Source organism: Lynx canadensis, chromosome A1 (genome assembly GCF_007474595.2).
Source record: "Lynx canadensis isolate LIC74 chromosome A1, mLynCan4.pri.v2, whole genome shotgun sequence".
NCBI classification, from domain to species: Eukaryota; Metazoa; Chordata; class Mammalia; order Carnivora; family Felidae; genus Lynx; species Lynx canadensis.
The window spans coordinates 224593785-224607224 of NC_044303.2; the positions used below are offsets into that span (position 1 = coordinate 224593785).

The 13440-nt window shown below is 36.5% G+C and overlaps 1 protein-coding gene across 2 annotated transcripts in view; it reads left to right on the forward strand.

Annotated features, from left to right (window-relative positions):
- The window catches only part of CDH18 (cadherin 18), a 348818-nt gene extending 337361 nt beyond the window's left edge, over nt 1-11457 (forward strand). Inside the window, exons 10-11 of one of the 2 annotated variants that reach the window (XM_032594646.1) lie at nt 1423-1674; nt 9430-11457. In XM_032594646.1, coding sequence (XP_032450537.1) covers nt 1423-1674; nt 9430-9920 — 743 coding nt within the window. In that variant the 3' untranslated portion in view covers nt 9921-11457. Of the gene's footprint in view, nt 1-1422; nt 1675-9429 lie in introns of those variants that run through there. The other variant, XM_032594647.1, reaches the window with a different exon arrangement.
- The last annotated feature ends 1983 nt before the right edge of the window (nt 11458-13440 follow it).

Genomic DNA, 13440 nt, shown 5'->3' on the forward strand with positions numbered 1-13440 from the left:
TAGGTAATAGCATTTCAGTTTCCAGAATTAAAAAAACAAAAAGATAAACGAATCCCTAAGTGTAATTGTCTAATGAGTCACTTACTTTTTAGTGAATTAACTAAAATTAATTAATTAGTAATTAACTTGTAGGTGTACTTGCAGGTTAGATTCTCTGGAAGAAAGCTCTGACCTGGAGTTTAGAGGGCAGATTGTTTACTGCAGTGTGCAGTTGGGATCAGCGTCTGTGGGGCAGTGGAAGGCAGCGGGTTGAGCAGCGTGAGGCATTGAGCTTCCGTGCAAATTTAATGCCTCGCAGTTGGCCCAATAGTAAAGCTCTGGAACTAAACCTGCCTTTCACTATGTCTGCATTCAATGGAAGTGGCTCCACCTTTAGAACCTTGAAGCAACGAGTCACTGATGATGTGCTGCTCCAGAAGGATGCAACACAGGGCCAGGCGATAATGCGCAAGTAGGGCAGCTACATATTCCATGCAGGGGGTCTGCACAGCACATCTAAGTGTATGGCAGAAGGGTCTTTAGACCAACAAACTTGTTGGACTGAAGAATAACAGTACTAAGATAACCATATACTATGTGCACTTGAGAACATCAGTGTGATTGGAGGTGAATTGGTAAAAAGGCAGTGTGATGTTGTGGTTTGGGAATGTATTGGGGTTGTATCCTGATTATTTACTAGCTCTATAACTTTGGGCAATTTATCCTCTGGGACTCGGTTTCTCTATTTTTTGATTATTATATACAGTAAAAATGATTTTTCCTAAAATATAAGACGCTTAACATCTTCCCTCTATAATCTATAATCCAGAGTGACTATGCAAGCAATTAATGTAATAGAATTTTGAAAGCACATAAAAAGTAGAATTAACTATTTTATTCATCATTAACTTTCCATGGTGTGCTACTATATACCAAGAGTGCTTCACATCACAACTAAATCTGAAAAAGTTTATTAATTGATCTGGTCTCTCCACAAATATATTATCTACACCAGTGGTCCTTGGGCTTTTTTGTACATTAACATCATCTGAATAGTTTGCTGATGCCTGTGTTGAGTCACCGGGTTTGGCGTGGGGACCACTGTCTCGTTTCAAAGTTTAGGACCCATTGGCTTGAATCTGTATTCTTTTAAGTCTTTTTGCCTTCATGGCCATGTCCAACATGATTGCTTCTTCATTCCCCTGTCTTCCGCTCTTTCCCTTCTCTTTAAATTTTGGCTCAATTGATTTTCCAACTCGGTATCTCAATTTAAGAACATAGCTTAGTCACTCTTTAAGGATCGCCCCTTCCTGTTCCTTTGTCCATTTCATAAACTAAATTAAAAAAAAAAAAAAAACATACCCATTTTATCCATTAAAGGAAATGTGAATCTTGACCGGCGGCTTTACTAAGTACATTTTGTTTTGCTTATGTCTGTCATAGATAACACAGCCAGCATTCTGACAAGGCGGAGGAGATTTAGTCGAACTATTCAGGATGTGTATTATCTCCCCATTATGATCTCTGATGGTGGAATCCCCTCTCTCAGCAGCAGCAGTACCCTCACCGTCAGGGTTTGTGCATGCGAGAGAGATGGGCGCGTGCGGACCTGCCATGCGGAAGCGTTCCTGTCCTCGGCTGGCTTGAGTACAGGAGCCTTAATCGCTATTCTGCTGTGTGTTGTCATTCTCCTAGGTAAGGTCACCCAACTCCTAATGTTGTATGATGGCGATTCCGAATGTACCGTATGGTGGCCAGCAGTGAATTAGAAAGGAGAGACAAAGAAAATCACTTGGACGGGACTTAAAAATTAGGAACCCAAAATTTGGACCACAAAGTATAGCTGCACAGACTTCCTTTTAATTAACTTTCTCAATACCCGAGCTGATGGAGAGAGACTTGGATTGAAATGTGAGTGAAAGAGTTGAAATGTCAGAAGGAAAGATAGGTTCAGAGAGAAATCTTTTTGGAAAGGATCTATTTGGGAAATAATTGATATTAAAAATTCTAAATACCACATTGAAGGAGCTTTTACAATTTATTTCAAAGAATATAAGTGACATGATTCTCAGATGAATCTCAACGCCGTATAAAAATAGATTTCTTGTGGAAACTTCTATTAGCCTAAGATATTACTTAATCATCAATGTTAGCTGAATTTTAAAGTACAAAGTCTGAATCATTTTGGCGTTAACTATATTACATTTTATTAAGTTTAATAGGATTTTTAGTTGAGATTTGCATTACATTTCATTTTAATAAAAAATAAGATACTTTCTCTAATTATATATATATATATATATATATTATCATTTTAATAGTCTAAGTCTAATCACAGCCACACTTGAAGCTATTACTGTAACCTCTTTAGAATCGCTATTTCAACAAGACCACAAATCCGATTTTTATAATAAGAGAAGTAGACATAAAGAATCCTTCTGTTTTGTTCAGAGGGTAGATATTTATTTTCCCAGCATATCCACTCCCTTCTTCCTTTCTCTTAGCATCTTTATCTTTTGCTCATTTTTTCAGTACTGTGTACACGTGGGGCAAAATTTAAAAAAAAAAAAAAAACAAAACTGTATGGTTTGTGGAGACAGATGTTTTATTTTGTTTTGCAAGGAGTGTTCCTTGTTTTGTTTTTGAGGTTAAAGATAAATCACCAGTATGGAAGGAGTGGAGAGCAAGACAGAATGAGGCTGGGAAGTGGAATGGATGGTTAGGCAGCTGTGAGACAGTTTGGGGCTCCATTGAACATGGTAGATGGTGGGTTTTGTTCTCGGCGTGTCAAGAGACGTTTCAAGCAAGAGAATCCATTCATAACATTCCTTTTTGGAAACGATGAGTATAAAGGAAGTAGAGAACAAGTCTCATGATGGCGTGAGAGCATGTAGGCAAAGCAATTAGGACAACAGTGCGGCCGTCTTGCTCAGCCCCCTTTGGACTAGCATAGTTAGAGCGCAGGTGAAGAGTAGTAGATAAGATCAAGGTGTTTTAGGTGAAATCAAAAGTGATCTTGGATAATATGATGCAGATCCCTGGATGAGCATTTTTTATCAAAATCTTAACAGAATGATTAATGGAAGTGCCTAAGATTCATTTCAAAACTGCCACATGGAGAATTTCATGTCAGTGAGCTAATATCTAATGTTTATGACATAGTGTATTTTTTAAATTTTTTTTAATTTAAGTTTATTTATTTATTTTGAGAGAGAGAGTGCAAGAGGCAGGGAGACAGAGAGAGAGAGAGAGAGAGAGAGAGAGAGAATATCCCAAGCAGGCTCCCCACCATCATTGTGGAACCCGATGTGCGGCTCAAACTCACATACAGTGAGAGCATGACCTGAGCCAAAATCAAGAGTCGGATGCTCAACCAACTGAGCCACTCAGGTGTAGTTTTCTTGAAACAAGTTTCCAAGGGCTAAAAATAAAAGAGCTGACAAAAAAGCGATCTTGGATAGATTAGATAGATGTTGTCTGAGTTAGAAGAGGTTCAAAGAAGACTTTTCATCTCTTGCTGAATGTGGTTGCTGAGCCTCACTGAGCTGAGGATCAGAAGTGCATGTTGTTGAGGTCACTACAGCAGGAGACTATAAAGAGAGAGAGATAATAAACTAGGCGGAGCTGTGACGAGCTCACGTGTGGTCACAGTGTCGAGAAGGATGTGATAGCAGTACAGAGGGAAGGGACGTTCAGAGAAGAAGGAGGAATAAGTGCAAAGTATAATGTCATCAAGGTCAAAGGAAAAAATAACATATCAAAAAGCACAGACCATCCAACAGTATCAAAAGCTGCTCAGATATTAAATAAATTTTGTAGCTAAGTCTACCAATCGCACTTAGCAACAGGGAGCATGGAGGTTCATTGCACCGCCGTGGAAGTGTTTCACTGTAGTATAGTCTTACACTAGATGCGTGGTAGAAAAGGAAAACAGGAAAACCAGGCTTTCTCAATTTTATTTACTTATATATTGATTGGTCACAACTGCTATTTGCTAAAGACATTTATGTATTGCTTTTTTTTTTTTTTTGCATTTGATAATTGAAACAAAAACACACAAAGCCAAAATGGAAAATAAAATAAAATGAAATAAAATAAAATAAAGCAAATACAAATATTGATTCCTTTATGGTTCCTAACCTAAACCACAAAGAATAGAACCCAGTAATTTTAGTATAATTTCCTCCAAAGTCCTTATTCTGAAAGATAGATCATTATCTATTATGATTATAGAGTCACATTATCTTTGCCTTTTGTTTTCACTTATTACCATGAAACCATCTTTGTATGCTAAGGTAAAGGCTTAAAAAGGTAATTGAAAATGTTAATATACAGGCAAATGTAAGGTATATTATGTAGAATAACATTTTATTTTTTCATGAAACAATACTTTCCTTTAAATGACTTTATGAAAATGTCTTTTCTCCTCTGGGGTAAATAAGAGAGCATTCTAAATTTTATGCTCTCCCTCAGGACTAATGGAACAAAGGTGTTATTTAATATGTTTACTCCTTCATTTTTTATTAAAATTCAAAAGTGTTTTTTACAGTTTTATCCCAAGGTTGCAGAATAATTTCTTAAGTTTGGTGGAAGCAACTATTATTTATAATGTAATTTTAATTTTCATGATATTTTAAGGGTTTTTATTGTTATTCAGAAGATACCTAGTCAAGAGACTTAGAATGTAGTCATTTTTAGTTTTGAAATAATGTTGGCTAATGTACGAGCTTTTAATTTTCAAGGAAAATATCAGCTTATACCAGAGGTAGTGAAACTTTATTTTAGAACTTTTTTTTTTATAATTCTGAAATAATGTTAAAAACTAACAGCTATACAAATGATGAAATTAATATATTAATAGTGAAATATGTTTTAGTTATTAGCTGTTTGTGGACATTACTTGTATATACACAGTCCTGGTTTTGCCACTAATTAACCATATGATCTCGGGTAATCTGTACAGACTCTTGTCTCTATATACAAATCTATAATAATAAAGCATCAATTAGAAAAGAACTTTAGAGTTCTATAAAATTTATGTTTTTGTATAGGATAAATATGATTCAGTATTTTGCAGTATGGTCAGACTCCACCTAAGTGTATATCAATTATCTGAAATTGGTGCTTGAAAACCAACGAAACTCTACTTGGAATGGTAGACGTGCAATTTTTCAGTTGGGTTATGTTCCGTCAAGATTACCGTTTAAGATCGTTTTTAAATAGGATGAATGAGAGAGAATTTAGAGTGACCCTTTATGATGCACTCAGAATTTAGTTCTACAGGAAGGGATACCTGGAGTTCTCTTTCCCTTCCAGGGATCTGACATTTCTTTCCCAACCTCATCCCATCACATGTGAGAGGGTCCAGAGCCAGAGCAGGTGGTAGAGCAAACCTCAATCACACTTGGGACACAACAAACCTTTCAATCAGGCTCTGAATCAGACCTCTGGCATCAACCTATAAGCCCACACATTACATAAAAGCAAGTGACTTAGATGAGTCCTGCAGCTGGACTATTCCTACTCTTGGATATAAATTTCCTGATAAATGAGGATCAGGGTAGATCTGATGTGAGGAGAGTGAGGGATTAGGAGAGAAACGCGGAGGTGATGAGGAGCTAAATGCCAACCAGTTTGTCACCTGTGATATCTTACTTAACTGTGTGGGCTCCTCTTGGTTTGAAAAAAATAAGTTTCCTTGACAAGTGTAGGGGTGCCTGGCTGGCTCAGTCAGTTGAGTTTCCGGCTCTTGATTTTGGCTCAGGTTGTGATCTCACCGTTCACGCGTTCGTGCCCCCCATTGGGCTCTGCGCTGACATTGCGAACTCTACTTGGGATTCTCTCTCTCTCCTTCTCTCTCTTCCCCTCACATGCTCTCTATATCAAAATAAATAAATAAACTTTTAAAGAGAAAAAAAGAAGTGCCACTAACTGGTATGACCAATAGCCCAAGAGCTAATAAAAGTAATCTTCCTAACTTGGGCCACCTCCTTTCTACCAAACTTAGCACCAACATATGATCATATGAACAAGAATGAAGTGATATTTATGGGTAATAAAATCTGCTCTGAAAAATATTTTGGGGGAATATGTTGGGAGTCAGTATGGAATGTATTCAAATGCAAGCTGTGTGACAGTTCAACTTATGAAAACTCAGACCCCTTTAGAACTCCAAGTGCTTTGGGATCGTATATAAATAAATGAATAAATGAATGAGTGAATGATGTGAGAAAGGAAATATAAAAATGTTTCCCCAAATTTTAATTCCTCCCTAAATAAAATAAATTAGTAAAAACTCAATAATTCATTTTAATTTTCTTAAATAAAAAGAATACGATGGATTTAAAATTCCTGATCAAACTGAAAGAGAAGAAAATGAAATATACTGGCCCAGAATAAAATAATCATTAGAATAATGTCCTTTCCAAGGCACCTGGGTGGCTCAGTTGGTTAAGCATCTGACTTCTGCTCAGGTCATGATCTCACAGTTCACGAGTTTGAGTCCAATATCAGGCTCTCTGCTCTCAGCACAAAGCTTGCTTTGGATCTTCTGTTCTCTTCTCTTTCTCTGCCCCAACCCCTGTTCCCGCTCTCTGTCTCTCTCAAAGTTCAAACTTAATTATTATCTATATTTTGAATCAAAATATATCACAAATATTTTTTTTAATTTGGGAAAATAAGCAAATATAACCAAGTATAATAATAAACCCAGCATGATCTCCTATATTTCATTAGGCTGATATGGCACTAATATTGGTGAAGAACGCAAATTACATCCACAATTTGCTAAGACTGCTGATCATATTCTCCCTGTTATACATGCACATAAATTCCCTTGAAATCAACAACCAACCATTTTAACGTAAAGAAAAGTAACTTGATTTATTAATAACGGTAAGACATTTTACTATAATAAACTAGGCAGTCTGTAGAAATAGATGATTTAAGTTAGAACCCCCTTTACTTAATCATAAAGATGAACTGAACATATATATTGGATGATAAATCTACACTTCTGAATGGAATGAAGTAAGTTACTTGAGGATGGGGCCCTGAATTAGAAAGCTCTAAGTGGGATTTACACTAAAATAAATAGGAAGGTATTAGATGCATGTTCGCTGAATTCAGCAAAAGTCTGTTTTTTTCCTCCCCCAGAAATAAAGTGCTATATTAGATAATGTCTCTCAAGTATAAGCAGCATATTTGGGAAACTATTTTTAAATAGCATGACATTTGTGAAGCAGGGTCACATGTACTATAAGCTTTTCATTTCCAGCTTTCTCTAAGCATTGCATTCCAAACACAGCCAGTCACCGCTTCCCCATGTCTGCCGTAATCTCCCCCCATTGTGTTCTGCCATTACCTAGTCAGTATCCTTTTATTCCGGACTTCTCAACATGATTTTCTGACCCTTTATATAGGTGTTCTGTCTTTTTTTTTCCTCATTCCTAGAGGCACTCCTTGCCTTTTCTCTGCAAAATTAGATTCTCCAGTACACTGTAACCATCTCTTTCCACATATAGTGAACTTCTCTCACACAATTATCCTTTGCACTTATGGCTTGAAAATCTGTTTCTTTTCCTCTTTCTATTGTCATCTTAAAAGCTCATGCACACTATAATATCTAGTTGAGAAAAAGACAAATCTCATTTATTGTATTATTTAGGGATATCCATAAAAAATGGGTGGAATTATAAAGAGAAACAAGGAAACAGTAATGATAAAGTAAGAGTAGAAGTAACTTTTTAGAAGTATAAGGGAAAGGTCAGCTTCTGGGGTACTGGCTATGTTCTTTATCAGAGGATAGCTAACCTGGTGTTTGTTTGTTTTACAAGATACATATCATTAAGGCTGCCAGATAAAATACGGTATAGAATTGTGAATTTCAGGGTGCCTGGGTGGCTTAGTGAGTTAAGCATCAGACTGTTGATTTCGGCTCAGGTCATGATCTTGGTGACAGCATGGAGATTGCTTGGGATTCTCTTTTTCTCTGCCCCTCACCTGCTTGTGCTCTCTCTCTCTCTCTCTCAAAATAAACAAATAAACACTAAAAAATAAATATGAATTTGAAATAAATATATATATGTCTGTAGGTGTATATTCGGTGTGTATGTGAATATGTAGCATAAGTATGTCACATGCTATACATAAAAATTGTTTCTATATATATATATTTGTCTATGTATGTACATATATGTACATTATGTACACACATATATGTGTCCTACATGCCATTTGAATGTACTTCTTTGATTATTATACTTTAAAGAATGTTAATAACAATGAACCTAGTAACTGCTATCATAAAACCTAGAATACCAGCTGACCGAGAACATTCTGTAGAGCTGAAGTAAAGAATATTGGATCTAATAGCACAAAATAGAAGTGAAGTAATTCTTTCTATTTAGTAATGGCTTCCTATCATCAAATAGAAAGATGTGAAAATACTGAGAAACAGCCAAAGGAAAGTGCCCAAGACCCATTTACATCATTTCATCTAATGGTTGTGGCATTATTGATAATAATCCACATGCCCAACTGGTCACTCAGTTCCCCATTCTGTATTTTTTTTAAAAAACAAAATATGGGATATGGTAATGGAAACTCATCCACTTTGTTGTGAGAAATCTCAGATTACAGTCTAGGTGCTTCCACCAGTCACTTGTGTGATCTTAGACTTGGATCTTAGTCATCCATGTAATTTCTCTTGAGCCTCAGTTTCCTTGAGGAAACCCACAGTTTGCCATGAGGATTAAATTACAAAGTTATATAAAAAAATGGGCAATGTGAAAAATTCCTGTGAAATAAAAGTTAGGTACAAATAAACTAACATCTTGTACAGCTTGATAGATATATGCAGTTATAAATGTCTGATGATATTATTCTAAAGGGTAATGGACAAGAGAGATCAACCATGTAAAATATTCCTGCTTTGATTTCCTACAAAGCATCAAAAGTCAAGGGTTTAAGGTAGGGGTTCCCTCTTCCCATTTAACAGAAACTGAAAAATCTTTCCTTTAGTGTATATACCTAGAAGGATTAAGAATCCATAGATAGAACAACATACACCATTATTCTTCCAGCCAAAATTCCATTTTGCTCTTTCCTCCTCTGTTTCCCTCAGTGTGAAGACCAGATGGTTAGCCCACAGTGAACTAAGGATCCTAAACACATAACAAATGTGAATGTTACGTTTTTCTGGAGAAGATCAGTGATTCTCAATGCTTTAAAGGGATATTTTTATTTTATTTTTTACATTCCTTGAGATGATAAAAAAACAAAACAAACAAACAAACAAACACTTCAAATGTTTTCCAGAGAGTGCAGAGATCAGGGTTGTGTTACAATGCACGCCTAAACAAAATGTAGTTGGTGACATTGCTGATGTCAAGTCTACAAGAATTTCCTTCCTTTCTTCTAACTCTTCATCCTCTTTCCATTTTTCTTCAGCAATTGTAGTACTTTTTATCACCCTGAGACGCAGCAAAAAAGAGCCCCTGATCATTTCAGAGGAGGACGTGCGAGAGAATGTGGTCACCTATGATGACGAGGGGGGCGGGGAGGAAGACACCGAGGCCTTTGACATCACAGCCTTGAGGAATCCTTCTGCCGCCGAGGAGCTCAAGTATCGGAGAGATATTCGACCCGAAGTGAAACTCACCCCCAGACACCAGACATTGTCCACCCTAGAAAGTATAGATGTTCAGGAATTTATTAAGCAAAAACTGGCAGAAGCCGACCTAGACCCCAGCGTCCCCCCTTATGACTCTCTTCAGACTTATGCCTACGAAGGTCAGAGATCGGAGGCTGGCTCCATCAGCTCACTGGATTCAGCAACCACACAGTCAGACCAGGATTATCACTACCTTGGAGACTGGGGACCCGAATTTAAAAAGTTAGCCGAACTCTATGGAGAAATAGAATCTGAAAGAACAACTTAGGGGGTTAATTCTGGCAAACCTTCTAGAATTTGCTTCCTGAGCAAGTGGAGATATAACCTCAGCAATGGCAAGGAAGACACATGGAAACAGTACTTGGAACTGAGCAAGCTGGCCACAGCTACTGTAGAAACAAGTGCCCTTTTCATGATCGAAACGGGGTCATTTAATCAGAAGAGAGTCAAATTAAAAAAAAATATATACAGAGAAAAAGCTATTGTTCCTTGTGTATATTTTCAATTGCTCAATAAAGTCTGTGGTACTGTTTAATTTAAGAATACCTGAATGAAGGCAAACAATGAAGTTTGTTTCAATATCTTGTGATTTCTTTTCAAAGGCAAAACTAAACCCAAAGGGTCCAAATCACTTAGGACTAGGGGTGGTATGCTGAGAAATGAAGCTTGTGCAGGTAATCGGGACCTCGTTTTCCACTTCTCTGTGTGGACTCTTGAGACCCACACTCTGTTACTGTGCAAGATCTTATTAGCATCGTGTTGTGTTAAAATGCCATGAGGTTTATCCAGTATACCGGGTCCCGCCACCATGGACTTGTATGCACCATTTTCCTTTGCCCTCCCCACTTCTTTTCTCCATACGAAATCGATGGAACATGGGGACTTGCTGCTTGCTCTCTAATGTATGCAATTTCTGTGCACCACTTGTGCACTGCTCTGAAGACAGAGACCACTGTCTCTGTCCTGCCTGCCCTCCTTTATTTTCACAAAAGAACCCCCGCCCTTGTTGTGTTTGTTTGTTTGTTTTTAATCGATAGAATGAATGGTTTCAGTAAGATATACTCAGATAATCTGATATGTCAGGGAAAGGTTTAATTTAAAAAAATAGTCACACACCTTATCCTACATAAAACATTGGAAAACTCGATTATTTTTTCCAGTCCTTTTGCTTTCGTACATTGAACTCCGCGGTTTGGATCATTCCGATACCTAAAATTAGCTGTTGGACATTTTGCTGGTTGGTTTAGACGTCGGTTTCATTTGCTTATTTGTATGCATCTCACATGGTAGCAATGTAATCTGAAAAGATGATACTCCAATTTGAGTAATTCTTACAGACTTTGGATCGGCTGACCTTTATTCCTTACACACGTTCAGATTGTCCCTGTCTCACTGACTGCTTAGCTCTTACCTGTTTGGGATCTATGGCAAAATGTATAAAACTGAAGGCAAAAATATAGCAGCTTCACAGTTACTATCCTTGGAAACGTACCTCAAAGTCTCTGAGCTTCAGGGTCCCAAACTGCAAAGTAGAGATGGTAAAGACTTCCTGCCTCTCTCCCGGGCTTGTGTGGGGATCAATAAGCATCTGTAAAAATGCTTTGCGCACTGCAAAGCGTTCTATTGTGTAAAGGCTTGCAGGCGCTATCTGATTTTCTAATTCTATTAGCTTATAAATATATAGTTCCATACATTTGAATAAAATATTATATTATCGTGAGAGAATTTCATAAGACTTTCAACAGTGAAGCAACTGCTAGCTAAACATATAATACGCAAGTTTAATTATTTTGGTATTTTCCCAAATAAACTAATTTTCTTCAATTTTCTCGTTTTTTTTTTCTCTAAAATTGTTTAGATTATATTTTGCTGTTGTTGCTAAGCATAATGGTCCTATCCTCCAGACATGACCATATTTATATATTGCAGATAGATTGGAATTTTGAAACCCACAAATTACGAATTATCGCAAAGAGGAATCTGTCCTTTGCTCTTTGAAATTTATCAAAATCTAGCGTCCTCAAAGTTACATGGCATTTTCTGTCTGATTCTACCTATGTGCAAAATTTAAATTTTGCCTCTGTTTGTAACTGCCTTGTGCTATCATATTTCAGTTTTGAGGTGTGGGAAGTGAGTTTAACTTGAATAATTCTGTGTTCTAAGCCTGAGGAATAAAATTTAATTTAAGTTTTTTACAACATTTTAGCTTTCCAGATGCTGCTTTATCATTTTTTATATAGTAATGGTGTGATTTCTGGTATAAAACTGTATCAGAAGAAACACTCAGGGGCTTTGGGGAATAAGCTCTGGAGATACATACTCTGATGACACTGATATTGGACTACATTCACCATGAAAGTAGGGTACCCCTTTGGAGAACTACTATGGATTCGGGTGTTAGGACTTTCCTATACGCAAAGAGAAGCTGGAAGGTCAGGTTTTGGAACTGCATTGCATTAGGCTTTGGATTTAGATCTTTGATAAAGTATTCACAACCTTTATTTTGCTTTGCTTTGTTTGATTTTGGTTTGTTTTCTCAATATTCACCTGGTAACTTTACAGATGGGGGTTTGAAAGATGAAAATGTATATGTACGTTTAACCACTTACATAAAAGCCAAGGTCCTCTGCATGGTTTTGGGTACTAAAATACTTTCCAGATTTTGTGGGGGGAAAAAAAAAGCAACTCAGTTCCATCTAATTTTATTTATTTGTTTGTTTCATTGTTTTTAAAGTTTTTTTTTTTAATTTATTTTGAGGTAGAGCATGGGCAGGGAAGGGGCAGAGAGGAAGGGAGGGAGAGACAGAATCCCAACCAGGCTCTGCACTGTGAGTGCAGAGCCCAGTGCAAGGCTTGAACTCACGAAACGTGAGATCATGACATGAACTGAAATCCAGAGTCAGATGCTTAAATGACTGAGCCACCCAGGCGCCCCAGATCCATATAATTTTAATTGCACATTATAATGATAATGGATTTCTTTTCAGCTCCTATGTAATATTAAATCTAATATGGAGGTAAAATAGAGCTTCTGTAGCCCTGAGATACTATGTTTCTCTGTTGATTTATTCTAGAATTTTGTTAGTGTAAGCATTCCAAGTGTATATTTTATATGAACTCTGAAATCAGGCAATTATATCATTATGAATTAGATCTCATTTTTTTCTGCTAGTTTGAGATAAGAAAAAAAATGATATATAAATGCTCTGCAAATAGACTTAAATAATTTTAACAATATCTTGCTTTAAAAACTCCAGTTTGTCAGTGTCAGAAGAAAATTCTCAATGACGTTACTGTGCAAAGAGTTTGCATATGAACTCTGAGTATTTAGTAGCCACAGACAGCTATGAATCATATGTGACTCCATATAGAATCAGCTATGGAATCACTCATGTATCTTGAAAAACACATTTTGTAAGCCTTAGTTGCTATTTACACATCTAAATAAAATATAGCTTTGAAATCAATTTACTTATTTCTACTAAAATAATTTTCTACACAGACCCTATACAAAACGGTGGCTACTAATTAGAGAATTATATAAACAATTATAATAATTTTTATCCAAGGTGTTTTTTATGAGAATTTTTAAATTCCAGGTAGTCTTTGTGCAAACACTGGAAAATTAATAGCTCTTTCAGGAATCACTAAAGATGTATCGTCAGAAATTCTTTCTATAAGAAATCTGTACAAACACAGATTTGAGGTGGAGATTGACAACAAAATTATCCTTAAAATAAGGCTCTATAAAAAATTAACTTATGACTTTTCTTTAACCTGGTTAAAAG